This window comes from Chiloscyllium plagiosum, unplaced genomic scaffold (genome assembly GCF_037043375.1).
Source record: "Chiloscyllium plagiosum isolate Xiang-an unplaced genomic scaffold, Cpla_swu_hap1 HiC_scaffold_6, whole genome shotgun sequence".
Classification (NCBI taxonomy): Eukaryota; Metazoa; Chordata; class Chondrichthyes; order Orectolobiformes; family Hemiscylliidae; genus Chiloscyllium; species Chiloscyllium plagiosum.
The window spans coordinates 110,122,641-110,147,962 of NW_028270144.1; the positions used below are offsets into that span (position 1 = coordinate 110,122,641).

The 25,322-nt window shown below is 40.6% G+C and overlaps 1 protein-coding gene across 2 annotated transcripts in view; it reads right to left on the reverse strand.

Moving 5' to 3' along the window:
* ube3a (ubiquitin protein ligase E3A) overlaps positions 1-19,665 on the reverse strand; it is a 67,948-nt gene extending 48,283 nt beyond the window's left edge. Inside the window, exons 1-3 of one of the 2 annotated variants that reach the window (XM_043692270.2) lie at positions 19,236-19,665; positions 16,749-16,862; positions 959-1,003 (exon numbers count right to left, since the gene is read on the reverse strand). In XM_043692270.2, the coding sequence (XP_043548205.1) occupies positions 959-960 (2 nt within the window). In that variant the 5' untranslated portion in view covers positions 961-1,003; positions 16,749-16,862; positions 19,236-19,665. The remainder of the gene's footprint in view (positions 1-958; positions 1,004-16,748; positions 16,863-19,235) is intronic. The other variant, XM_043692269.2, reaches the window with a different exon arrangement.
* Positions 19,666-25,322: the final 5,657 nt, after the last annotated feature.

The window sequence follows — 25,322 nt, forward strand, 5'->3', positions numbered from 1 at the left end:
ATACATCTCACTATTGTCTTGTCACTGTGATGCTACCAATGTTTCTAACTAAAACAATGCCTATTTCAGTTTGACCCAGATGGAGCATTACGCAAAGACTGGACTTTTTCATTGAACACATGCAATAAGTTTAATCACAAAAGCCAAAGGAAAACCACTATATCCTGGTAAATAAAATACATAATTTCCAGTATTTTGCTGTCCTGGTTGGCACCTAGAAGTGCTAAATTACCAACAAGCTATCTGGCTGTATGTTTTTAAAAGTTACAAGCTATTTAAAGTTTTCTTTTTAAACGTCATTCTACATACCCACACAACTGAGCAACAGTGTAATGAATTGCAGGGCTAGTGATGCCAGTTACATAGACCACAAATTTCAGATTGGACAACTGAATCAAATAACACACTCCCTCAATTGCTCATAGGAGGCAAGAGTGCAGACCCACACTGAATCGGCTACCACTAGATCTGATTTTTCAATGGACAATACTTGGTGAACAATCCTCCTCAGTATCTGAATAGCTATACGAACCATCTATTTAAGATACTCATTCAAGCTTACAATGCAGCTTATTTACACTTGTTAAAAGAAGAGTGACATGTGCAGGGACTCATTTAAACAAACCAAAGGAATATGTTCAAACCTCGTACTTGCTTTTGATTTATCAGTGAACTGGGGAAGATAGTTTCCCAATACTTGCACCATGGCAATGCTTCAGCAAAAGTCAATTTGAAAAGCAATTGGCATTCTTTTCTCATGTAGTGTAAGTTATTGAGATTGTTTGAAATTTGGCATTCTTGCATTTGTCCTGAGGACCCAAAGACAAAACATTTCACAATAAAGTCTCTCTTCAGCACTATTCAAGTTCTGTTCTATCAAGGCACTGTGCTTATCAAATCACTTTCAAACGTGATATTGGATGAAGCTTACAATATATTAAAAACAAAAGTAACTCACATTCGGCTTGCTGTGTGGTTTTTTGCTAGAGGTTCTCCCTGTGCACTGCAATTAGAAGAGACAATATCATTACTAGATGAGTTATGTCCTGAGAATAACTATCATCCACAGACAGGTTGCTTTGTTAGAGAAGATCACTTTAGGGTATAGTATAACTATAGTCCAATTTCAGAATACTTAACATCCATGTTCACTGGAAATGCAGATAAAAAAAACATAGTTTAATTATCCACAAAAGGTTAGGGGCACAGACTTCTTGTAGATAACAAAACAAAATTCAGAAAAACCATTCCAATGTACTGTTAAGGTCCGTGAAATTGGTTCACCAAGACAAACCAGATGAGACAATAAGAAATATACGAGGAGTCAGGGATCAACCTTGTAAGTACATGGATCTAAGGGCAACCAATCAGCAGATGGCGAGAACTCTCTATGGCACCTAGATGTGTTGCTGAAATGAGTTCTCAATCAAAATAGATCAATTCTGCTGATATTATTTCAAGAAGACACCAGCCTGTAAATATAACCCATCATTTTTTTCTCTCTGTTGTGATACAGTCCTTAACCCTTCAGCTGAATTTACCAGTGCAAGAAAAACGATAAAAGTGGTTGTCAACTCCTCCAGTACTGAACAGCAGCAACTTGTGGTAAAGCACTGACATCATATTCAGGCCATTGTCAGGGGCAATCATTCAGTCTGGTTAAGAGCTATTTTAATACAGCTTACCCATTAGGTATTCAGGCTTTTACATGTCCTTTTCAAAGCATCTTCCCATTAATTTTCTGCATTCTGGTATGGTTCAAGTTGCAGGTTTTTGTTTTATTTAACTCTGACAGTTGGCAAAAAGCACTTGATGATGAAGACCTGTTAATGATCCAATGATTTTTGTATAGCTGTACAACTGAATTGCAATGGGATGCAAAATGTGGATTATTCCAAATTTGAAAGTGACAGTACGATACTACTTTTAGAATACCTAACTGCAGACTGTTGTTTCAGGTATTGAGTGACCCATCTGCCTGATCTGAATCTTTAAAAATACAAAGCCCTTCAGTACAATGTGAAAAATCTAGACCATGCCTTTTATAGCAGTCAATCCTTCAGAATAAAGTTTTCCTCAGAAGACAATCTTAATAAAAACGTTTGACTTAATAATCAAACATTGTTAGGTTGACCCCAATGTCTTAGCAATGGCCTTGGTACTGAAGGAGCTGTCGAATGGCAACGAGGTTAAATCCTAGTTACCCTGCATCCATAATGCAATGTTAAAACGTAATGCTCAGTGTCACAGTACAATGTGTACCAAATGAAAGCAATTTGCACCTATTTCTACATACAAGTATATAACTTTACACAGTTTTAAACACCAAAAGTAACATAACTATTTCAAGAGCTACTTATAGAACATTTGCAAAACAAATACATATTTGTCTCCTTTACCCCTTCTCTGACCTTGCTATATTTCACTCTATCCTAGTTCTCAATTTGTCCCAGGCCCAGCTGTCCTGGTCTGTCCTAACTTTCCAGTCTGTCATGACTGTATGTCACGTTGTCCCATATATCAGTCTTGGCTCAGTGTTACGTCTGCCTCTAAATTCTTCCTCTCTTCAGTCAACAGTAAGAGCCAAGGGATGGGTATCGCTGCCTAGAAGTATACACCATGATAATGCCACAGGTTTGTATTGGTAATGAAAGGAAACAAAAATTGAAGTGCATGGCAGAAATAATGTAGAGAAAATAATGGATTTTACAAAGTTTTTGAAAAGATGGTAAAAATCAAAACAGAGAAGAGATGACTTGATTAAGCACTAATACTGAAAAGCCAAAACAAGTGATTGAAATGTGAATCTGCATTTCACGATAGTGGTTTTATCGTAGAAAAATGCCCCATTGTACTTATTTCCTAAACAATAGAAAAAACAGAACCAAAAGTGATGAGAAGCCTGGTTGGAAGTGGGATCAAAAGAGCCCCAATGGAGAAGTGAACAGATCAAGGAGCAAGTTTTTGGAGACAATACTAGATATTTTCTACTCAACCTGTTCAGTGATGGCTTCACATACCTCCTGCAGGAGATGGAACTTCAACCTGGGCCTCATGGCTAAAGCAGAATTCAAACAACTGGGTGCACAACCATCAAAGACGAAAAAGGAGGAGTGGGTAGGCAGAAAGAAAGAACTGAGGAGAAAATGAGGTCAGCAGATGCTGGAGATCAGAGCTGAAAATGTGTTGCTGGAAAAGCGCAGCAGGTCAGGCAGCATCCAGGGAACAGGAGAATCGACGTTTCGGGCATAAGCCCTTCTTCAGGAAGAAGGGCTTATGCCCGAAACGTCGATTCTCCTGTTCCCTGGATGCTGCCTGACCTGCTGCGCTTTTCCAGCAACACATTTTCAGCAGAAAGAACTAGCAGAGGAACAATTGTGGGACAGAGGGAGGGAGAGCGAGAGCTCAAGCAGGGAGGGAGGGAGAGTGACAGTGTGAGCGGGAAGGAGGAAGAGCATGAGCGGGGAGGGAGGGAGAGCGAACGAGAAAGCGAGGAGGGATAGCAAGCAAGTGGAGCGAGTGAGAGCAAACGAGTAAGCCTGTCATCAGATGCAAAAGGTTTGCCAAACGAAATAGCTGCGCTTGTGGGGCTGAGAAAACAATTGCCCTAGAGGAGGTAACTGACTTGGATTTCAAAAGAATTGAACCGTGGAACTATATTGCCAAACCAATCTTGAACTGCTGGCACAAATCTTGTGACAAATCCTGTGAAACTTGCCAATTTAGAATATTTAATACAAAAGAAAAGATGCTGATTTTTAAAATAAAACTGTACGTTTAAAAACTTTTACTACAAAGCAACTGCAAAACTTTCATGATTTAAACTGACACATTAGCTTTTGCTCTGACACTTATAATTACAATACATATTTACAAAGCAGTTGTAACCAGAACAAAAGAAGGACATCAGATTGCATTATTTGCTGGGATAGAGGATTAATGGTATCTGGTGCCAGATTGTTATGACTTAATGATTTGCCTTTGTCTTTTATATAGAAACTCTACTATTTATCTCTGGATCAAAATCTCACTTTGCATGCATTACCTAAAATTTAGATTGCAATCACTAACTACTTTCAGGAATAGGCAACAAATGCTGGCCTTGCTAAAAATGCCCTCATCAGAAAAAGCAGCTTGTTCTGGCTGACACCTATTCTAAAAACTAATCTTTTATTTAGCTGATTATTTGATGGATTTTTGCAATTTTGTGACTCCATGTGCAACACGACTATGCTTTCAAGTGATTCACAGCCAGTAGCCCCCTGTAGTTATTGAAGTGCAGTCACTTTATAAAAGTAATTAATTTGTGGGATGTGGAAATCACTGGCCATGCCAGCATTTATTGTCCATTTCTCATTGGCCTTGAAAAGGTGGTGGCGGTAGTGGTGAGCCACTTTTTTGAACTGCCATAGTCCTCGCGGTGTAGGTAGATTCACAAAACATTAGAGTGGGAATTCCAGGATTTGGACCCAACGACACACAAGGAATGGTGATACACTTCCAAGTCAGGACAGTGAGTGGTTTGGAAGGGAACTTGCAGGTGGTGGGGTTCCCATGTATCTCCTGCTCTCCTCCTTCTAGAAGGTAATGGTTGTGGGTGTGGAAGGTGCTGTGCAAGGACCTTTGGTGAATTTTTGCAGTGCATCTTGCAGATGGGAAACACTACTGCAACAGTAGTGGAGGGATTGGATGTTTGTGGTGCCTACCAAGTCGGCTGCTTTGTTCTGGATGATGTCAAGCTTCTTGAGTGTTGTTCAAGCTGTACACAATCAGGCATGTGAGTAGCATTCCATCACATTCCGGACTTGTGCCTTGGAGATGATGAGCAGGCTTTGCCGCATTCTTATTGGCCGGCTTGGTCTTGTAGCTATTGTATTTGTGTCTAGTCCAGTTCAGTTTCTGGTCAATGGTAACCTCTAGGACATTGTATTGAGTGATGGTAACACCAGTAAATGTCAGGGAGCATTGTTCAGATTATTTGTTATTGGAGATGGTCATTGCTAGTCATTTGAGAGGTGTGAATGTAACTTGCCACTTATCAGCCGAAGTCTGGAGACTGTCCAGGTCTTATCTCATTCGGTCTCGGACTGCCTTAGCATCTGATTTGTCTTGAATGGTTTCATCAGCAAATATGCCCACTTTTGACCATGTGATGGAGGGGAAGTTATTAATAAAGCAGCTGAAAATAATTGGAGCTAGGTCACTATCCTCAGGAAGTCTTGCAGAGATGCCCAGGAGCTGAGATGAGTGAACTCCAACAACTACCACCAATCTTCCTGTATGCCAGGTACAACTCCAACGAACCTGTTCTGTTGTAGGTAAATGCTGCAATCATGTTTTGAGTCAATGATATGCATATGAGGAGAAGCGACTAGGAAAATGTACTTCACAGCAGGCTTTGCCATTAAAAGGAAAACTATTATACATAAACCTACTCTTTAACAAATGAAAAAAAGGTTAACAACTTACTATGCGACCCAAGCTATTATCTTTTAACTACAAAAGATGTACCTACACTTATGAGCAAGAGAGAAAAAAACAGTTTGACACAAATATTATGGGTGTAAAAACAGACTGAAAAGTAACAGCTCGCATTGCCAACATATGCAACACACAGACCCTCTTGACATTACAGTTTTGCAGAAAAAAATCTCTTGGTACGTTTTAGCTGTAAACAAATGCCCAATTTTCATTTTCTAATCTATTATCCAAAAGAAAAAAAAATTCTCTTACCACTTTTAGATTGTGGGTTATAAGCAAAAGGCTTAATTTGCTTCATCCCCAAACTAGTCCTAATTTCTTAAACATTTGTGAAGTAAAATTTGAACTTTGATCTGATTGCACTTCATTAGGAAAACCAAACCTTGCAAATAAAAATTAAACACCGGAGGAAACATCAAAGAAGCACTTCGCAGGAGGCTCCCAAGCACTGATGATGTCGCCTAGCCAGGGGACGAAACGTTTGCAACAAAAACTTCCAGCTCGGCGAACAGAACCACAACAAAAATTAAGCTCCTCCACTACCATTTTTGCAGTAAAATTAGGCACCCATTCAGAGAAATTTGAAGAATTTATAACCCTTAAAAGAGTCCCATTCCTAGTTTTAGGTAGGTATTATACACAATCTCATACAATCCTGCTAGTTTAGCAATAATGATGTGGAGGTGGCAGCGTGGACAAAGTTAAAAATTACACAACAACTAGGTTATAGCCCAACATGTTTATTTGGAAGCACGAGCTTTCAGAGCACGGTCTTGGTTTGTTCAAATATAATTTCAATTGCAAGACACTGTAATCTTTTGCTATAAATTCTGTGTCTTAAGATCCTGCTCCACAGCTATCTGAAGGAGCAGCACTCTGTAAACTAGTGCTATCAAGTAAACCTAGTGGACTTTAACCTGGTGTTGTGAGATTAAGTTTAGCAGTTGGCATTAGAAGTAAATACAGAGATTTAGCTGGAGGTGGAGCTTCCTAGTACATGACTTGTAAGGCGTACATGCAAACTTTGACGACATCTTTATGTAATCTTGACCTAAGAATTTTAATATTTTAGGTAGTAGGAAAATATGCTGAGCGAACAACCACCTAGTGGGTCACAGCCCATTTCTCATTGGTAGGTATGAAGTAGTTTCTATTTTTTCATGAGTACTATGCCTTTAAAGTAATATCAAAAGCCTGTGCAAAATCCAAGTAACCCAGTTCTTTTGGTTTCCCCTTATTAATACTAATTACATCCTCAGAAAATTCCAGTGGATTTGTCAAGCATGATTTCCCTCTTATAAATCTTTGTTAAATCTGTTTGGTCATGTCAGTATTTTACAAATTCTCTGCTACTAAATCATTTATGATGCACATTAACATTTTCTCCACAATCAATGTCAAGCTAACTGGTTTGTAATTTCCTATTTTCTCTCTAACTTTTAATAGAAATAGTGGGATTACATTAGCTCCCTCCAATCCAGTCCTCTTGAGCTGTTCCAAATCTGTCAAGAAAACCAGTGTGCTAAACAATGAGGAGGAATACCTCAGATTACAGAACAGTATGGACATGGTCAAGTTGATATTCTGGCTTGATGTAAATGGTACAGTAGGGGATATGCTGGAAAGTGAAACTGCAGATTGTGCTGTACATGGATATGCAATTTTAAGTTGCTCAATCTGTTCCAAGTCATCTTTGAGTTGACAAAGACAGTGCAGTCGTCACTCTGATACAGTCAATGACAGAACCATCTACAGCAGGCCGATTCGACAGGATGAAGTCAAATGTCTTTCTTTGTTGGTTCTCTTAGTACATGCCACAGATGCAAAGTAGCAGCTATGCCCGTTAGGACGTGATCAGCTCAGTGAACAGTGATGCTGCCAAGCCACTAACTGTAATGGACATTAAACTCTCCCACAGAGAGTACATTTGCATTGCTGCCATACTCAGTGCTTCCTCCAAGTGGTGTTCAACTGGTTCATCAGATAGGATCAGGGTATTGGGGGGGACATGGTAATCAGCAGCTTTCTTTGTTAATGTTTGACCTGATACGTGACCTCATTGGTCCAAAGTCAATGGGGGAGGTGACTGCCTAATGGTATTACCATGAGAACATTAATCCAGAAATCAACATACAGCATGACGACTGCAGAGGTTCAAGGTAGTTAACGACCACCGCCTTCTCAAGGGCAACTAGGACTGAGCAATAAATGCTGTCCAGTCAGCAATGCCCAGGCCCCATGAGTGATTAAAAAATATTCAAAAATATCAGTTGCAAAAAATAAAGTCTGGATGCCTCAGAAGCAATGTAAGAACCAATAAAGTACTTTTGAAGTGCAATCGTTGTTGTAATGTAAGAAACATGCCAAATATCGCGAGCGCGCACACTCCAAGGGCATAAACAGCAATGTGATCATGATCAGAAAGTCTGGGGTTTGTTTTTGAGATGTTGATTGAGCAGTTCAATAAAGTGGCACCCAACACCTCTCCAGGTGAATTAGGTATGGGCTGTAAGTACTGGCATTACCAGATAGTCACTTTAGATTAGATTTGATTCCCTACATGTGGAAACAAGCCCTTTTGCCCAACAAGTCCACACCGACCCTCCAAAGAGTAACCCACCCAGACATTTCCCTCTGACTAATGCACCTAACATTATGGGCACTTTAGCATGGCCAATTCACCTGACCTGCATATCTTTGGACTGTGGGAGGAAACCGGAGCACCCAGAGGAAATCCACGCAGTCACGGGGAGAATGTGCAAACTCCACACAGACAGTTGCCCTAGGTTGGAATCGAACCTGGGACCCTAGTACTGTGAGGCAGCAGTGCTAACCACAGCCATCGTGCTGCCCACAAACAAATCAGAAAACAAGTTGCTTACTGGATAGATGCCAGATAGGTGGTTTGTGGATGTCTTTATTTGAGGTGCACTTAAGGCTGGTAAGATTGTCAGTTTGCTCAGTTAGTTCAATGGCCTGAACGATATCAAACAGGGTGGCATCATGGCTCAGTGGTTAGCACAGCTGCCTCACAGCACCAGGGACCCATGTTTGATTTCACCCTCAGGGAACTTGCTGTGCAAACTCCACACATTCTCACCGTGTCTGTATGGATTGCCTCCCAAAGTCCAAAGCTGTGCCGGTTTAGTGGAATGGCCATGCTAAATTTCCCATAGTGTCCAGGGATGTGCTAGCTAGATAAATCAGCCATTCGAAATGCAGGGTTAGAAGGACAGAATAAGGGAGTGGGTCTGGATGGGATGCTGTTTGGAGGGATAAACTGAATTTTGAGCCGAATGGCCTCCATCCACACTGTAAGGATTCTATTAACGAATTATTTGGGAATCTGGGTACGAATTAGTCTTGGCAGATGGTGGAATTTGAATTTAATATACAATATCTGGAATCTAGTGATGACCATGAAACCATTGTCGATTGCCTGAAAAGTTCACCTGGCTCACTCATGTCTTTCAGGGAAGGAAATCTGTTTGGTCTTGCCTACATTTGATTCCAGAACCACAGCAATATAGTCCACTCTCAACTGCCCTTTGAATTGGCCTAGTAAGCCACTCAGTTGTGTCAATCACTACAAAAACTCTTAAAGAAATGAAATAAGACAGTCCTAAACATTGTCACTTGACTCCAAGTCGTCTCACAGCTTCAGGTTAAACATGGGAAAGAAACTTCTTGATCACCATGTACCTGTCCTCCCTCAGCTGATGAATCAGTATTCCTCTATGCTGAGCAACACGTGCTGGAAGCACAGTGGGTGGCAAGAGCAGAAATGTACTCTGGGTGAGGGACTTAAATGTTGACTGCTAAAAGTGGCTCGATGGCAGCACAGCAGATCAAGCTGGTCAGATCCTAAAAGGACACAGCGACCAGACCGGGTCTGCAGCAGCTGGTGAGAGAACCAAGGAGAAAAACATACTCAACCTTTTCCTTACCAATGTATCTGGTGCAGATGTATCCGTCCATGATAATTTTACGTAGACTGACCACAATGCAGTTCCTCCATTGCATCATGCAGTGCCATCACAATATTAAGACTGGGCATCCATGAGACCCTGTGGGCCATCAACAGCAGAATTGTATTCCAGCATAATGTGTAATCTCATGATGAACCAAATCCCCACTCAATGCAGGGATCAAGCTAGTTCAATGGAGAGTACTTGTGGTCATGCTAAAAATGAGATGTCAACCTGAGGTGAAGTTACAAAACAGAATTACCTGCATGCCAAACAACATAGATAGCAAGTGACAGATAAAGCTAAGCAATCAAACAACCAGGAGATCAGATCTAAGCTCTGCTATCCTGCCACATCCAGCTAGGAACAGTGATGGACAATTAAACAACGCATTGGAGAAGGCCTCATTCCCCATGATGAAAGAGCCCAATACATCAGTGCAAAAGATAAGGCTGAAGCATTTGCACCAATCTTCAGCCAGAATTGCCAGGAGGACAGTCCATCTTGGCCTCATCCATTGGTCCCCAGCATTAAAAGATATAAGTCTACAACAAATTTGATTCACCCACGTGAGAGAACTGGATACTGCAAAGGGTATGGGCCCTGAAAACATTCTGGCAGTTGTACTGAAGACTTGTGCTCCAGAACTTGCTACTCCCATCAAGCTCAGTTACAATGCCAGCATCTATCCGACAATGTGGAAAACAGGTCAGGTACATCCTGTAGATAAGCAGAACAAATCCAATCCGGTCAATTACTGATTCAGCAGTCTACTCTCAATCATCAGTGAAGTGATGGAAGGGGTCATAAACAGTGTTATCAAGCAGCACCTACTCAGCAATAACCTGCTCAGTGACGCCCAGTTTGGGTACCACCAGGGCCACTCAGCCCCTGACGTCATTACAGCCTGGGTTCAAACTGAATTCCAGAGATGCGATGAGAGTGCCAGCCATTGACATTAAGACCGTATTTGAGTAATGCGGCATCAAGGATCACTGAGTATCAGGGGCAATCTCTGCACTGGTTGGAGTCATACCTGACACATAGGAAGATGGTCATGGTTGTTGGAGGTCAGTCATTTCAACTCCAGGACATCTGCAGCAGTTCCTTCGTGTCCTATGACCAACTATCGTCAGCTGTTTCATAAGGTGAGAAGTGGGCATTTGTTATGGACTTCAAAGAAAGTTGGCCAGAAAGATCTAGAATTATTGTGGTATGGATTTCACATTCTTTGACAGCACTGACATCACCATGTAGGTTAAAGCAGTCAATCACACTTGAGTATTCCCACAAACTGCAAATCAGAAGCAAACATACTGATCAGCCGCTCTCTTCCATAAATTTTCCAGAGAATTCAGATTGCAGCATACAAATCATTCTAAAATTGCAAATATTAAAATAATTTTGTATAAAAAATATAGAAAATAATTGATAATTCACAAATTACTGTTCCAGGGCTAGAGAGGTTATTCATCAATAATAATAATCAGGATGCCATTCAGTTGCCTCCCTTTAAAAGAGCCTAACTTTCTTCAGGGTGATTTTTAACAGATGATATATTGCAAAAAGGGAAGTTTGCAAAACGAATTTACACAGATGGGAATTCATGGTTTTGATGCAGTTTTTTTTGATGGAGGAGTCAGCTTGCCAGCTGGCAAACCTGATTGTAAATATAAGACATTATAATGATATTGTTCCTATTGTATCAAATCACCAATTTAAACACCAAGATAGATTTAACAACACAGTTGCAGTTTCTACATTTTTACAATGGTGCTATTTGGTCAACGGATTTATTCCCAACATTAGCATTGTTTTGACATTTTTGGCCTTTGACCTAGGTTTTAGTCTCTTGTAGCCTCAACGGCAGTCAGTCAATTCTATAACCAAATCCTGGCCTTCAGAGATAGAAACACGGCAAAATTTGTTCCCTGTAGCACAAGGAGAACAGCTGGTAAAAACAGATTGGTGGAAAGGTGAGACAAAATACAGATGGCTTTTGCACCAAGTCCCAGTCAGCAAGGAAGTGAGAGAGTCATATAGCATGGAGGCAGACCTTAGTGGGCGGCATGGTGGTTAGCACTGCTGCCTCACAGCGCCAGAGACCTGGGTTCAATTCCCGACTCAGACGACTGACTGTGTGGAGTTTGCACATTCTCCCCGTGTCTGCATGGGTTTCCTCCCACAGTCCAAAGACGTGCAGGTCAGGTGAATTGGCCATGCTAAATTGCCCCTAGTGTTAGGTAAAGGGGTAAATGTAGGGGTATGGGTGGGTTGCGCTTCGGCGGGTCAGTGTGGACTTGTTAGGCCGAAGGGCCTGTTTCCACACTAAGTAATCTAAGTAATCTAATCTAATCTTTCTTGGACTCAGCCACCTGTGCTGCAAAAAAAAAAAGAGCATTCACACGCTCAGGACACACCAGTGCCTTACAAGCAATAAAATTCATCAAGAAACTTTCAAATGGCAGTCTCATAAACAGTTGTGAATCATGTTTCAACCTACCAGTAAACCTAAATACTGGCCAGGCATGAGAAGAAAACTCTTGCTTTTCTTTCAGCCAAATGATCAGGTGATGCCTTGATTGGTAGTGATTTTGGAATGAGATTCAATGACACAGCCCCAAGGATCAATTCAAAGCACTCTGGAGAAACTGGCCTTGAAATCAACATGCTTACTCAAAGTAATTGCTACCAGCGAGTCAGCTACCTCTGTTAAACAAAAGGATTAGCATAAAGGTGAACTGCAAATGTATTTCTCCAGCTCTTAATTCTCATGTCTCTTCTTTAAGCTTCAGTGCAGCCACTGTCTATTCTAAAAGTGCCAACAGCCCTGCTTTGCTGTTTCTCTCAACGGTCCCACTGATCATGCTCCCATACATTCAGAAACCAGTATTCTTTGTATAGCTCCTGGCTGTGGTGATGGATAGTCAACCGGTACTATGTAGGAATCACTAACAGGTTTCCTAATTTGGGGCTACCTGTTAAATTTACTTAACTTTCTGTTCTCTTCCATGCCAGGGATTCAATTTATAATTGAGTGCACTCCAAATTGCACATTTTTGGTCAAACTGAAAACACTGCTCACAATTTTAAGGTGCAAACAACATCACTTCATAACATGCTGCATAACCCACATTTGTTAGTGACAGGATTTCAAATGAATCTACCAAAGAAATAGGTTTTGAAACATCACAAAATACTAGGAATCCAGTTTACTTTAATATGGTAGGCAGAAATGGGAGGGCGTAGAGAAGAACCATGTACAAGGATAGGGAGATTTTACAAGTAGCAATAAAATTATGAATTCCATCACAAGGATGCAGATTAAAATCCTTTTGAATCACCCTACCTTCACCACGGTTCAATGAATTAACACAACTATTGGGAAAAAGACATGGAGTCCAGTTTATAATTAAGATGCACAAGCTACCAAACATACTGACTCTACCTATATTAACTCATGCTCTCATTTATATTCCAGTTCTGCTCTTACATGAAGCATGGCGCTGGGGTTTCTTTTACGGAGTATTTCAACCTAATAGGTGTGAATCAGTATGCCAGCAATTGCAACTGAAGCAAAGATATTTCTACAAGACTTAGCAGGTCAGCTATGAATCTGTTGAGAACGCATACCAGTTAATGTTGTAGCTTCATAAATCCACGCTATTTATACTTAGTACTAGTAATGATAGATTAATAGCCAAAACATATTGAAATTCGACAACATGTGTGATGTTTCAAGGCATAATACCAGGAACAATGCAGTTTTAATTTCATAAAGTCACTTTTAAAAATAATTATTTCCTTTCATCCTTAGGAGTGCATGACCTCCCTTAAAGGGTACGGGAGATGAGGCTGGAAGTCCTGCTAGCTGGCCAGTAACAGTGTGCTTAGTGACCATTCAGGGTCTGTGTAAGCCCCATTTTGCATATCTGAAACAACAATACTCACCAAGCTAAACCAAATTACATTCCACCATTTGAAGTGCCCACTCCAAATCCAGTTAGAAGACTTCAAAAACTGTAGATCTTTAATTTGAAAGACCAAGAATGGAAACATAAGCAGGACTTAATTGTGTCTAAACATTAAATAAAATCTTAATTCAGGAAGTTCCTGACAGATTTCCTACAGGGATGCTCATATAATATCTGGAGCCAAGTATCATACAATTTCTGGAATACTGATATTTAAGTTCTAGCCTATGTTGAGGCAATAGCCACATTGCCATAAATGGCTAAATCCAAGTTAGTTAGGAGTAACTCTACCTCAATGATGTCAGACAGCAGTTGTAATTTCTTGTAAATTTCAGGATCAAGGTGACCTACTGTAGTTCAAGTTAAAAACTAAACATTCCCTATTTAACAGTTTTTATAGCAGTTGTATCTGACTAAATGAGTAACGAAATGAGAAATAAACCAAAGCATAATCCAATAACTCTACCAGACAAGCAGAAAAAACTGCAATGAAAGGGAACTAACTTCAAGGGAATAATAGGGCCTGGCTTGAAGGTGCAAGGTATTAAGCATTTCAGCACTTTATTTCAGATGCAAGCGACATTTTATTGAAGCACTAATAAATCAAATTAATTTTTCCTCCCATTATTTAGTTAGTTACAAATCAGGAATTTTTTGAAGCTCTCTGCCAGAATACCATTACCATACAAACATTCGGTGAAAAACAGAGGAAATTCTCTTCTACATCATGTGCGCTGTTTTACACCACCAGAGTATTTGAACTTCTGTAGCAATTCAGATGAACTTCTGCCAGTACCTGGTGTCCACCATTAACATACCTAGTAATTCTCCTTTCCTGTAGTATATGGATTCTGAGTCAGCTGTCAATTTGCACCCAAACTTTTAAGCACACCAGGAACGAAATTCCTGACGATATATTTTTCTTTATTAAAGTCAGCTTAGCACATTCTGTGCTTCAGAAGTGATTTCATGGCTTCTGAATGCATTACAATTAAAATTGAACTACATTTTAAAATATGCTGAGCCAAATATGCACAAATAGATTGAAGCTTCAAACCATAATTTCCCATAAAGAATTGTGGTGCAAGTTGTGTGCTCTCTTCTACCATTATTGTGGAATTCCCTTTGTGTAGGTAAGTAATTTAAACTCTATTGCCACTGGTAAGAACAGCATAAAACAACTGTATCTTAAAGCGCCATTGCCAAATAAGTTGAATGAGGGAATCCTGACTGACAATGTTTGAATATTTCAGATCATTTGTTAGTGATTATTAAGCATGAGAAAAACTCTGAAGTGAATCAGTACCTACAAAGTATATTCACCAGCAACATTCTAAGACAGCCTCTGAATCATCTTGGTCTTGTTTTCTCTTGCATCTGTTAAATTGTTTTGTATAATAATGCTCCAACTCAATTGAGGAACACTCAAACACCACTTTAAACATTCATTCACCCCCAAGACAAAATTAAATCAAATGGCTTAGGTGCTCCTTAGTATCAAACCGTGTGGTACTAGAAAAGCACAGCCGGTCAGGCAGCATCCGAGGAGCAGGAGAGTCGACGTTGCGAGCATAAGCTCTTCATGATGAAGCAGCGTCAAAACGTCATCTCCCCTTCTCCTCAGACGCTGCCTGACCAGCGGTGCTTTTCCAGGACCACAATGTTTTACTCTGACCTCTACCATCTCGTCACGTTCTCACCTTCTCCTTGTTACTACCCCAAAGAGACTCACCTAACTAAAAACACAGTCTGGGTGGGATGCTTTTTGGAGGTTGGTGCAGACTTGATGGGCTAAATGGTCTCCTTCCACACTGTAGGGATTCCATGATTATAAATGTGCTTATTCCAAAACCCATTCAGTTCTCAAGAGTTAAACTGTTTTATTTCAGGATCCCAATTCCAAAATCCTTTAGTATAACATCCTAATATGGACAGCTTTAGAAGAATATTTCAAGTTTAAGAGGGAATATTTTTAACTTTGGGTGCAATCGAGAAATTGCATTGGTCACAATACAGTTCAAATTCTTACTAGAATGCACCCATGTAATCATAAAATTCCAAAAAACCACACAATTGCATATTGTAACAGAACCTATGCACTTCTCTGACCTATGAAAATGTATCCCATGGCATATCTATGCAGTTTTATTTATGAAAACGGATTTATCAAAGATAAGCATCCTCACTTCGAGTTAAAATTTACTGAAAGTGGCCAAAAAATACGCAGAATTGATGGGTAGATTAATCTGTATCTACCAATCAGCTTTTTAAATAAATATTCTTTATAAGTGTGCCAATTAGTGCCTGTGTACCTAAAAAAAAGGATGCCATCTAAAGAGCCTTCCAGAACTAGCACAGGCAGCAGTGTCAATCAATTACAACCTGGGTTTGTAAGCAGAGGCCAATTTTGGAGCACTGCATCTTCAACAAGCAGAAAAGATCATGAAAAAACAAGCTCAAGTGATTGCAAGATGTAGCTTTCTTTTTAAATTCCACAATCCTCTACACTGACTTGGCCAATTTTACAACCAAATCCCAGCACAAACTAGTGAAAATTAAGATTCACACACCAGTTTTGAAGTGGTGTTTCCAAACTAACATTTTGAGGGGATTGTTTCAGATTCTTTGAGCAGTACATGTGAAAAATGCTTCCAAATGTCTTGTCAGCTGGCATATTAAACATTCTTGAACAGAATACTAGGTTTGAAACTGCTCCACATTAGTTGACATTAACATGGAACAAAAACACATTCAATTATTTTTAGGTTCTTGAATTTTCAGCTTTCAATTACCAAAAAAGTTGCCCAATCCATTTCAATGCAACCTTCAAGTGAGGTTATTCATCCATGGTTGGCAAATAATTCAAATTTAACAAAATGAATTCAACCCGATTGTCCAAAATGATAAGCACTTGTAGTATAAATAATTTTGTGTGCTGTGGTTCCATTGACAATTTTACCACAGAAAGTGCTATATAATGAATACTTTTCTCACTATGAAGAGAGAGTCGTAGTGTTAGCATATTAGAGAACTGAAAGTTAAGAACCATGGGTAGAATGCTGTCTATAATCAGCATACCACCTGAGAATCTGTTGTAGCATTACACGTAAACACTTTAATCAGAAGCATCAGACAATGTTAATCTCACTCTGGTTTGATTCCCTTACCCACCCCCGTTTATTCTCTCTAGCAACTCTAGTAATTTCTTAAAGTCACCCTGGGCACACAAGAATGTGGTCCCGCTAGCACTAACCAGCAGAGCCAGCTTACAATTCTGGACATTTCTGGTCTGTGGGATGCTAAGCCAAGGAAGAGATACACTTACATAACTTCACCATCTGGAGAGCCGATCTGAGGTATTCTGGTCTTGTCTGTGCAAACGTATGTGATCAGAACTCCCTAGTCCAACTAATTGTGGCAACTCTACCGTGTTTACGACCTAAATACAGAACAATTTATAGCAAAGTTATTTTGAAGGCAAGCAGAATAACCATTATGGCCAATTCAGAGATAAGTTTACTCCCTTGCAATAAATTAGTTAGATAATACCCACTGTTTCAACAGAAATAAATTATTTTCATATCTGGGGAGAAATCCCTGTTGAGGATGAGATTTTTCTACATGGTACATTAAATCCAAATTTGAAATATTTGCTATTTGTGAAGATAATTACTCCATTGGTGTTATATGTAACACTGAAGATTTTTCATCACTGAGCAGGTGATACAGGTCAATACGCACATTTGATCATTAAAACCCAACTGACATACCACTGCTCTCAATCAACTTTTATTAAAATTATTGATTTACTAAATCCTGAAGCTGTCTGGGGCAATCCAATATTCAGGATGACATGTGCCTGTGCACCAACACAATTTTACTTTGTCACAGGACTGAGAGCTACAACTGATGCTCCTAGACAGGAAAAATTGTAAAAGTCCAAGAACCAGGTAGAACTGACCGGATAATAGGAACTATATGTCACATGTATTTTACACTGCTGCAGTCACTATAAGCAAAACTTGATTTCAAAGACAATAAATCAATTTGCAAAATTAGAAGTGGCTCTAGGTAACACAAAGCATACTTGGCAATTTTTCAATACTTTCAGCTGAAACCAGAACACTGCATCACAAGAGGCTATTCAACCCATTGAATCTGTGCCATCTTTAAGGGAAATCCAGTCAGTTCTACCACACACCATTCCCACCGTAATATCATAAATAACCAAAGGTGAAATATCGTGTATTGGCTTGGCAAATTTAGCTTTCAGGGAAGTGGTGGCATGGTAGCAAGGTCAATGGAATAAGTAATCCAGAATCCACAGGTGCTAATGCTCTGCGAACATGGCGTCAAATCACATCTTGGTAAATATCGACATGATGTTAAAAATATGAAATTAACAGCTGGTCTAATGGTAATCATGTAACCACTGTCACTTGTTGTAAAATCCTATCTGATTCACTAATCTCCTTTGGGAAATCTGCTGTCCTTACTTAGTCTGACCTACACAATTTCAGACCCATAGCAACATGACTGACTCTTAAAAGCTACTCAATTCCAGTTCTCACACCCCTGGAACTAGTAATATTTTTGTTTGTTTATGTCCCTACTTATATAGCCCATTAAAAGGTCAGGTTTCAGTATGACAGACTTTACAACCTACAACCTTGTCAAATTATTACAACGTAATAATTCATATTTTACACAATCATCTTTGCTCCTTTAAACTGGTCCTATGCACTACTTGTCAGCAAAATGCAACCAACTTCAATAAAAACAAAGTATTGTGGATGTAAGAGACGTATAAGATAAACAAAAAGTGCTGGAGAAATTCAGTGATCTGCCAGCATCTGTAAACAAAAACAGAATTAAAATTTTAGGATCAACATGATTCTTCAAGTTCTGAATGGTAGCACTATTGGGCTCAAACTTTACAACATTAACTGTTCCTTCTCCGCAGAGACTGCCAGACCTGAGTTTGTCTAGCATTTTAACAAATTATTACAAAACACTTCAATCTTAAACAATACCATGTACAAATCAGAATATCTTGAACTGTGCCATATTTTATTGGCGCATGGCTCAGTTTATTTTCCAATTAAACATGGCAAAGCCTTCACTAAGTTAGTACCAACCAATTTAGGGGCAACATGCTAAAAGGTACCCTATGAATTAATATTTCTCACTTTAAATTGAAACTGACCACTTACAAACACCTAGTGTGAAACATCTACCTAATAGGCAATGTACTAAGATACTGAAGAAATTGAAAGGTGAACAGAAAATGAGGAAAATACTCCACAGGTCAGGCAACATCAAAAGAGGGGGCAAACAGCAATCAAGTACTTGATCTACACAAGCTCTGATAAAGGGTCACTAACTTGTTTTCTTTGCATAGATACTGACAGATACAGTAGGTATTTTCAAAATTCTGTGTTTCCATCAGACTCTCAAAGAACAACCAACCGACTTTTGCGAGCCTCTCAGCCTTCTTCAGCAAGAACCCTAGCAGAAGTGACCCAGGATCTCATATGGCACAACATTACATTTTCGCGGGGTAAATTGGAGAAACTAGGAAACAACAAACAACTTGCTGACCAAACCAAAAGAAAATAAATCAAAACAGTAAACTGCCTTTTAAAAAAAAAAATCACTAATTAGAAGAAAGAACATTCGAAATGCCAAGCTAAGTATTCAGACCGAATTCATAGATGTGAAGGAAAGCTATAGAGGGAGACTAGGCCCCGAGTGCTGGTGACCAGGGGAAGAGGGGGGAGGGGACGGGTGTTGGGTTTAAACTAACACCGACCTTGCGTTCGCCTCTGGTGGCGCACACTCCGAGCTGGCCTTGGCGGAATTCATACGAAAGCGGGTTGCCTTCCAGCCTGGGCTTTTTTTTTTCGCTCCTTTCCCAGGGGCCGGCGTGCGGACAGGTCTCCAAGGTGGGAGGGAAGGAGGGAGATGTACGTGTCGGTTGTAGGGTTCCCTCCCCGCCCTCGAGCCTCCTCCTGCGGCGGCGGCGGCGGCGGCGGCTGAGCGTCCGGCTCACTCCCCTTCCTCCCCCCCCTCCACGGTCTTCCCGCCGGTTAAGACTGACGCTGCAGAAAAAAGGGGCGGCCGAAGAACAACTGCTCGCTTTCCCCCGCCCCTGTCGTGTCGGTGAGCGACCGCTCTAACACCACCGCTGGCCCGGACCTCGCTCTTGTTGCTGTTGTTGCTGCTGCTGCTGCTCCTGCAGCCGCCACTCCTCCTGGCCTCCCCGCTCCGCCATCTTGGTGTGAGGGCGACTCTCTCGCTGGCGCTTTCCCAGACTGCACCGCGCCGCGCATGGCAACTGCCATTCCTCTTCGCCCCGCCCCCCCGCACATCTGGGCTCTTAAAGGAACAGCGCCCTCCCTGTTAGACTCACTAGTGCCTCTCCCCCCTCCCCAGCTGTGCAACAATTTTACACTATAAAGGCGTAGTCGCCACAGACCTTAATCTGAAGGGCACTATGCTTCAGGGTGATGTTGAGAAGAAGAGTCCTTCATGGTAATTTCAGCTTGAAGCAGGAATTGAACCCAAACTACTAGTGTTTCACTACATTATAAGCTAGCTGCCTAACTAACTGAGCTAACCAGCACACAGCCTTCAGCTGTATTGGTAGAGGATGCCTTATAAGCAAAGGTTAAACAGATTGAAGAACTCAACAGAAACAAATGTAGAAATAGCTGGAAAAACTCCACAGGCCTGGCAGCATCTGTGAATAGAAAGCAGAATTAACGTTTCAGGTTCAGTGACCCTTCTCCATAGATGTTGCCAGACCTGCTGCTTTCCTCTCTAAACAAAAAAAAAGCCCAAATCAGAAACAAAAACAGAAGCTGCTGGAAAATCTCAGCAGACACAAAAATAACAGCAGATGCTGGAATCCAAGGTAGACAAGTAGGAGGCTGGGAGAACACAGCAATCCAGGTAGCACCAAGAGGTGAGGAAGTCGACATTTCGGGTGTAACCCTTTCTCCAGGACTGGGAGTGGGTGTAAGGGGAGCTGTAGATAAAGAAGGTGGGGGGGGTGCAGGGTGATGAAGTAGAGATAGGTGAAGACAGGTAGAGGGTGCGACCTGGTTAGGATGAATCCAGTGGGTGAATGGCTGAGAGGAATGGAAGGGTTGGGGAGGAACTGGAAAGGGAGCCGGGAGATGGGAAGGGAGGTTTTTTGACATTGGAGGACTCAATGTTAAGTATTCTGGGCTGTAGGAGTTAATATTTCAGGTCTGGTGACCCTTCTCCACAGATGCTGCCAGACCTGCTGAATTTTTGCAGCAGTTTCTGTTTTTGTTTTTGATCTGGGTTTCTTTTGTTTAGTGAGGAACTCAGCAGGTCTGGCAACACCTGTGAAGAGAAAAAACAGAGTCAAGATTTCTATCCATTTGAATCATTGTCACGTGTATTCAATATCAACACATTAGAATGTGTGTACCATTGCTATGCATGGCACCATTCACATTAACTTAAAGTAAAACTTTTAAAAATAATTTAAAGAGAGTCCAGTATTTCCTTCTCCACGGATTTCGAGTCTGATATGGTTCTTATTCAAAACTGAGAACTGTTTTGGGAGAAGAGTCATACTGGAATTGAAACATTAACTCTGTTTCTCTCTCTACTGTTGCTGCCAATGTTGCTGAGTTTCTCCAACACTTTCTGTTATTGTTTCAGAATAGAAAGATGCTTTATGACCAGCACAGATCTGACATGCCAAAGGACATTTTGTTTGTGGTGTAAAAGTTCTATTCTTTTCTTTTAAAATCATTTCTGATTTCTCCATTCCATTTTTGATTTTTTTTTTAACTTGAATGCTGGTGTTTCAATGTCCATGAAATCAAGTGCTCAGCAGAAAACATGTTTTTTGTTGAGTTGGGGGTCGCATTGAACTGTGTAAGTGGGTGGGAGAAGGGAGGTCAAGAAAGTCCCCTGATAGGCAGAGGAGAAATCTAGAAAGGCCTGAGAGGGTGTGTCAGAATCTGGAAGCAGCCAAATGGAAATGCATTGAATGAATCTGCATGGGAGAAGATGGATCTGGAGAGGCCTGATGTGAAAGGCAGGTGTTGGGATAAGGGGTGTGGCAAGGGGTGGAGGTTGCTGGGACTTGGGGCTTAGTCTGGTGAGGGGCTGGAGTGATTCAAAAATGCAACTCCACTTATGTCGTTCCACATTTCCTCAATCTTCTCTCTGTGCCCAAAGCAAATTGTGCCTTACTCTGCCAAATTCCACACCACCAGCCCCCCAACAGGTGGGACACATCCAGGTTTCTATTAACGTCCATTTGCTAAGTCCTACGACAATAGGGAACTAGCATGGGGACAAGTTGGGAGTTCAAAATCAAGAACCTGCTCTGTAGGTTGTTCTGTACTTGCGTTATAACAGCTGTTCTTTGATCAAAACCATATTTGTGATGAAGGGTATCTGTAAATAAATATTATTTTCGAATTTGAATTCACACATGGGGTTGATCACTTTTCTGAAAGCAATAGAACAAGATTACACAGTTTTTTTAATGAACCTAATCCAGTATTATCAGATAGTAGGGACTTGTTGAGTGTTAATGGAAAATTATTTCTACTGTAGAGTTTACAGCAGGTGGGTTAAATATTGAGAACATTGGTTCAGGATAATTAAAGGCTGATTTTAGCTAAGGAACCCGGGATCAAATAACTTTGGCAGTTTGGAGCAGATCTGCCTGGAATCAAAAACTAAAACTAGTTTATCTCCTATAAAACAAGTAAAAAAATTTCAGGGAAGCAAACTTATCTCAGTTGAAAAGTTTAGTAGTCACAACTTCCAGACCAGGAGTCGGAGGCTGAGGGGTGACCTAAAAGAGGTTTATAAAAGCATGAAGGGCATGGATAGGATAAATAGACAAAATCTTTTCCCTGGGGTGGGGGAGTCCAGAACTAGAGAGCATAGGTTTAGCGTGAGAGGGGCAAGATATAAAAGAGACTTAAGGGGCAACTTTTTCATGCAGAGGGTGGTGTGTGTATGGAATGAGCTGCCAGAGGAAGTGATCAAGGCTGGTACAATTGCAACATTTAAAAGGCATCTGGATGGGTATATGAACAGGAAGGGTTTAGAGGGATATGGGCTAAGTGCTGGCAAATGGGACCAGATTAGGTTGGGATATCTGGTTAGCATGGACAACTGAAGGGTTTGTTTCCATGCTGTATATCTCTATAACTCTACTTGGTTTACACTTCGCAGTTTTGTAAAGAGCTGAAAGATCTAAACTCTGCTTTCATAAAAGAAGATTTCACAGTTCACAGGGAAGAACTGGAAGAATGAGCCACATCAAAGTTAAATATTTGATATCGAGGGGTAATGTTTTTGAATTTGAATAATCATTTGGAAAATAATTAATTAGTTCATTTTCGTAACAAGGATAACAGGACAGCTGATGTCTTACAGCTGCAGTATGGGAGATTGTGGGACTCATGGATACTAGTGTCATCCATAGCAACCACATCTTCAGTGAGGGCCTATGGCTCAAGGAGAACTTCAGAGAGGGCCTATGGCTTGAGGAGACTCAGAATCACCGAATTGTTACAGTGCAGAAGAAAGTCATTCAGCCCATAGTGTCCTCACTGGTTCAGAATCAGTAAACTGGAGGCCAAGCTACAGGTACTGTGATGCATCAGGGAGGGCGAAGGTTACCTGGACATTTCATTGTAATAGTCAATGACACGTCTTAAGCTATAATCTTCTGAGTTGGTAAGTGGCCAGAGACAGGAGGATGTGACTGTGAGTGAGGCTAATAATTGGATTGAGGCAGAACTGTAAGTGCCTCAGCACTTACAATTGTGCAAAAGATTGAAGCAAAAAGGTCTCTGTCATTCATAACTAGTCACTGGCCCATAGACATCCAGTTGTCAGCCAAAGCTGTATCCCCTCAGCTCCAAATTGTCTGCAACTCAGACTTCAATTACTTGCATTTTCAAACAGTCGTTTACAATGCTTGTTATAGTTGTGAGGTTACCTGATTTTCAAAACTGCAACCACCCTTTCAAACTCTAATTTAAAACAGTTCTTTCACATTTCAGTCCACAGATTAAAAAAAAAACCCAAAAATCAATCCTTACAATGAATGGTTATAGTACAGAAGGAGACTATTTGGCCTGTCTTACTGTGTTACCCATCGGAAAGAGCAATACACCTTGTGGAAATTCCTTTCCATGTCCTCATAGCCTGAAAATCTTCCCATTTCAGATAATGGTCCAGATCCCTTTTTGAAAGAAAATACACACTGATCCCTCTGTTGCTGTCGTCCCCTGTTGGATTGGAGTCTTTGTTTTATGTTATCTCTGGAGTTTTTCTCCCACTTTTAATGATTTCAAAATTCTCTATATTAAATTTCCATCTGTCATTAGTCTGCCCCTTCCACTAATCTCGAGAGTGTGGTGCTGGAAAAGCACAACTGGTCAGGCAGTATTCGAGGAGCAGGAGAATTGACATTTTGTGCATAAGCCCTTTCGAGCTTACACCCGAAACATCAACTTTCCTGCTCCTTGGATGCTGCCTGACTGGCTGTGTTTTTCCAGCACCACACTCTCGACTCTGATCTCCAGCACCTGCAGCCCTCACTTTCTCCTCCTTTCACCAATCTGTCTATATTCTTTTAAAATTGTATGTTATCCTCTTCATGGTTCACAATTCCATAGCTACAAAGATTGAGATGGTGTCTTGCACAACAAGGGCTAAATCATTAATATATTTCAGAAAGAGCAGGGGAACTGTACCATGTACCTTCCTCTTGTGTTTCTGGGTTCCTTAATGTGAACTCAACAGTCAACCACAGAGGATTAGTAAGCTGCAAGTATGTTAAATTAACTTGATGACACCTCCTCATACAGGAGTGTATCTCAAAAGACAGATAGACTTGACAGATTCAACAACACGACACTACTCAAACAATAAACTATAGTTGCACTCCTAATAATGGATTGCTGGTCACATGCAGTTTTACATCCTTTTTCCTTTATCATTTGCATATTTTCTTAAAGTGATGTCACAACATTAACTCTGCAACCATTTACAATTGCTGAAAATGTGTTGCTGGAAAAGCGCAGCAGGTCAGGCAGCATCCAAGGAACAGGAGAATCGACGTTTCGGGCTTAAGCCCTTCTTCAGCCCTTATGCCCGAAACGTCGATTCTCCTGTTCCTTGGATGCTGCCTGACCTGCTGCGCTTTTCCAGCAACACATTTTCAGCTCTGATCTCCAGCATCTGCAGTCCTCACTTTCTCCTCAACCATTTACAATTGCTCTGTCACTCAGCTAATTTGGTATCCATATTTTACAGTCCCTATTATTTCATGAGATCTAACTTTGCTCACCAATCTGTCGTGTGGTACTCAAATGCCTTTTGGAAGTCACTGTACACCACATCAACAACCTTATGTTGATCAAAAGTCTCAGTTAGTTCAATATGATTTTTCCTTAACAAACCTCCTTAAGAGACATTCCTTATTTCAGCAATATTTGCCTGAGTGATTATTAATTTTGTCCCCAATCATCATTTCTACAAGCATCCCTACTACCAAGTTAACCTGACTAGACTGTTGTTCCTGGACTTAGCTTTACACCCTCTTTAGAACAGGAGTTAACATTTGCAATTCTCCAGTCCCTGGCACCATTACTAAGCCTAAGAAATATTGGAAATTTATGGCCAGTGGGTAATTAATGTGCAATTACCACTCTCTCTTCTCAACATTGATCCCATTCATCTTAGAACCCTTCATGTTCTGTCACCCTTCACTCATCATAAATCTTGCCGTCCACAATTATAATTGAAATCTCTTTAGGAAGTACTTGCATTTGTATGATTACTTTCAGGTCCTTAGAAAGTTCCAAAATGTTTTATATTCCCA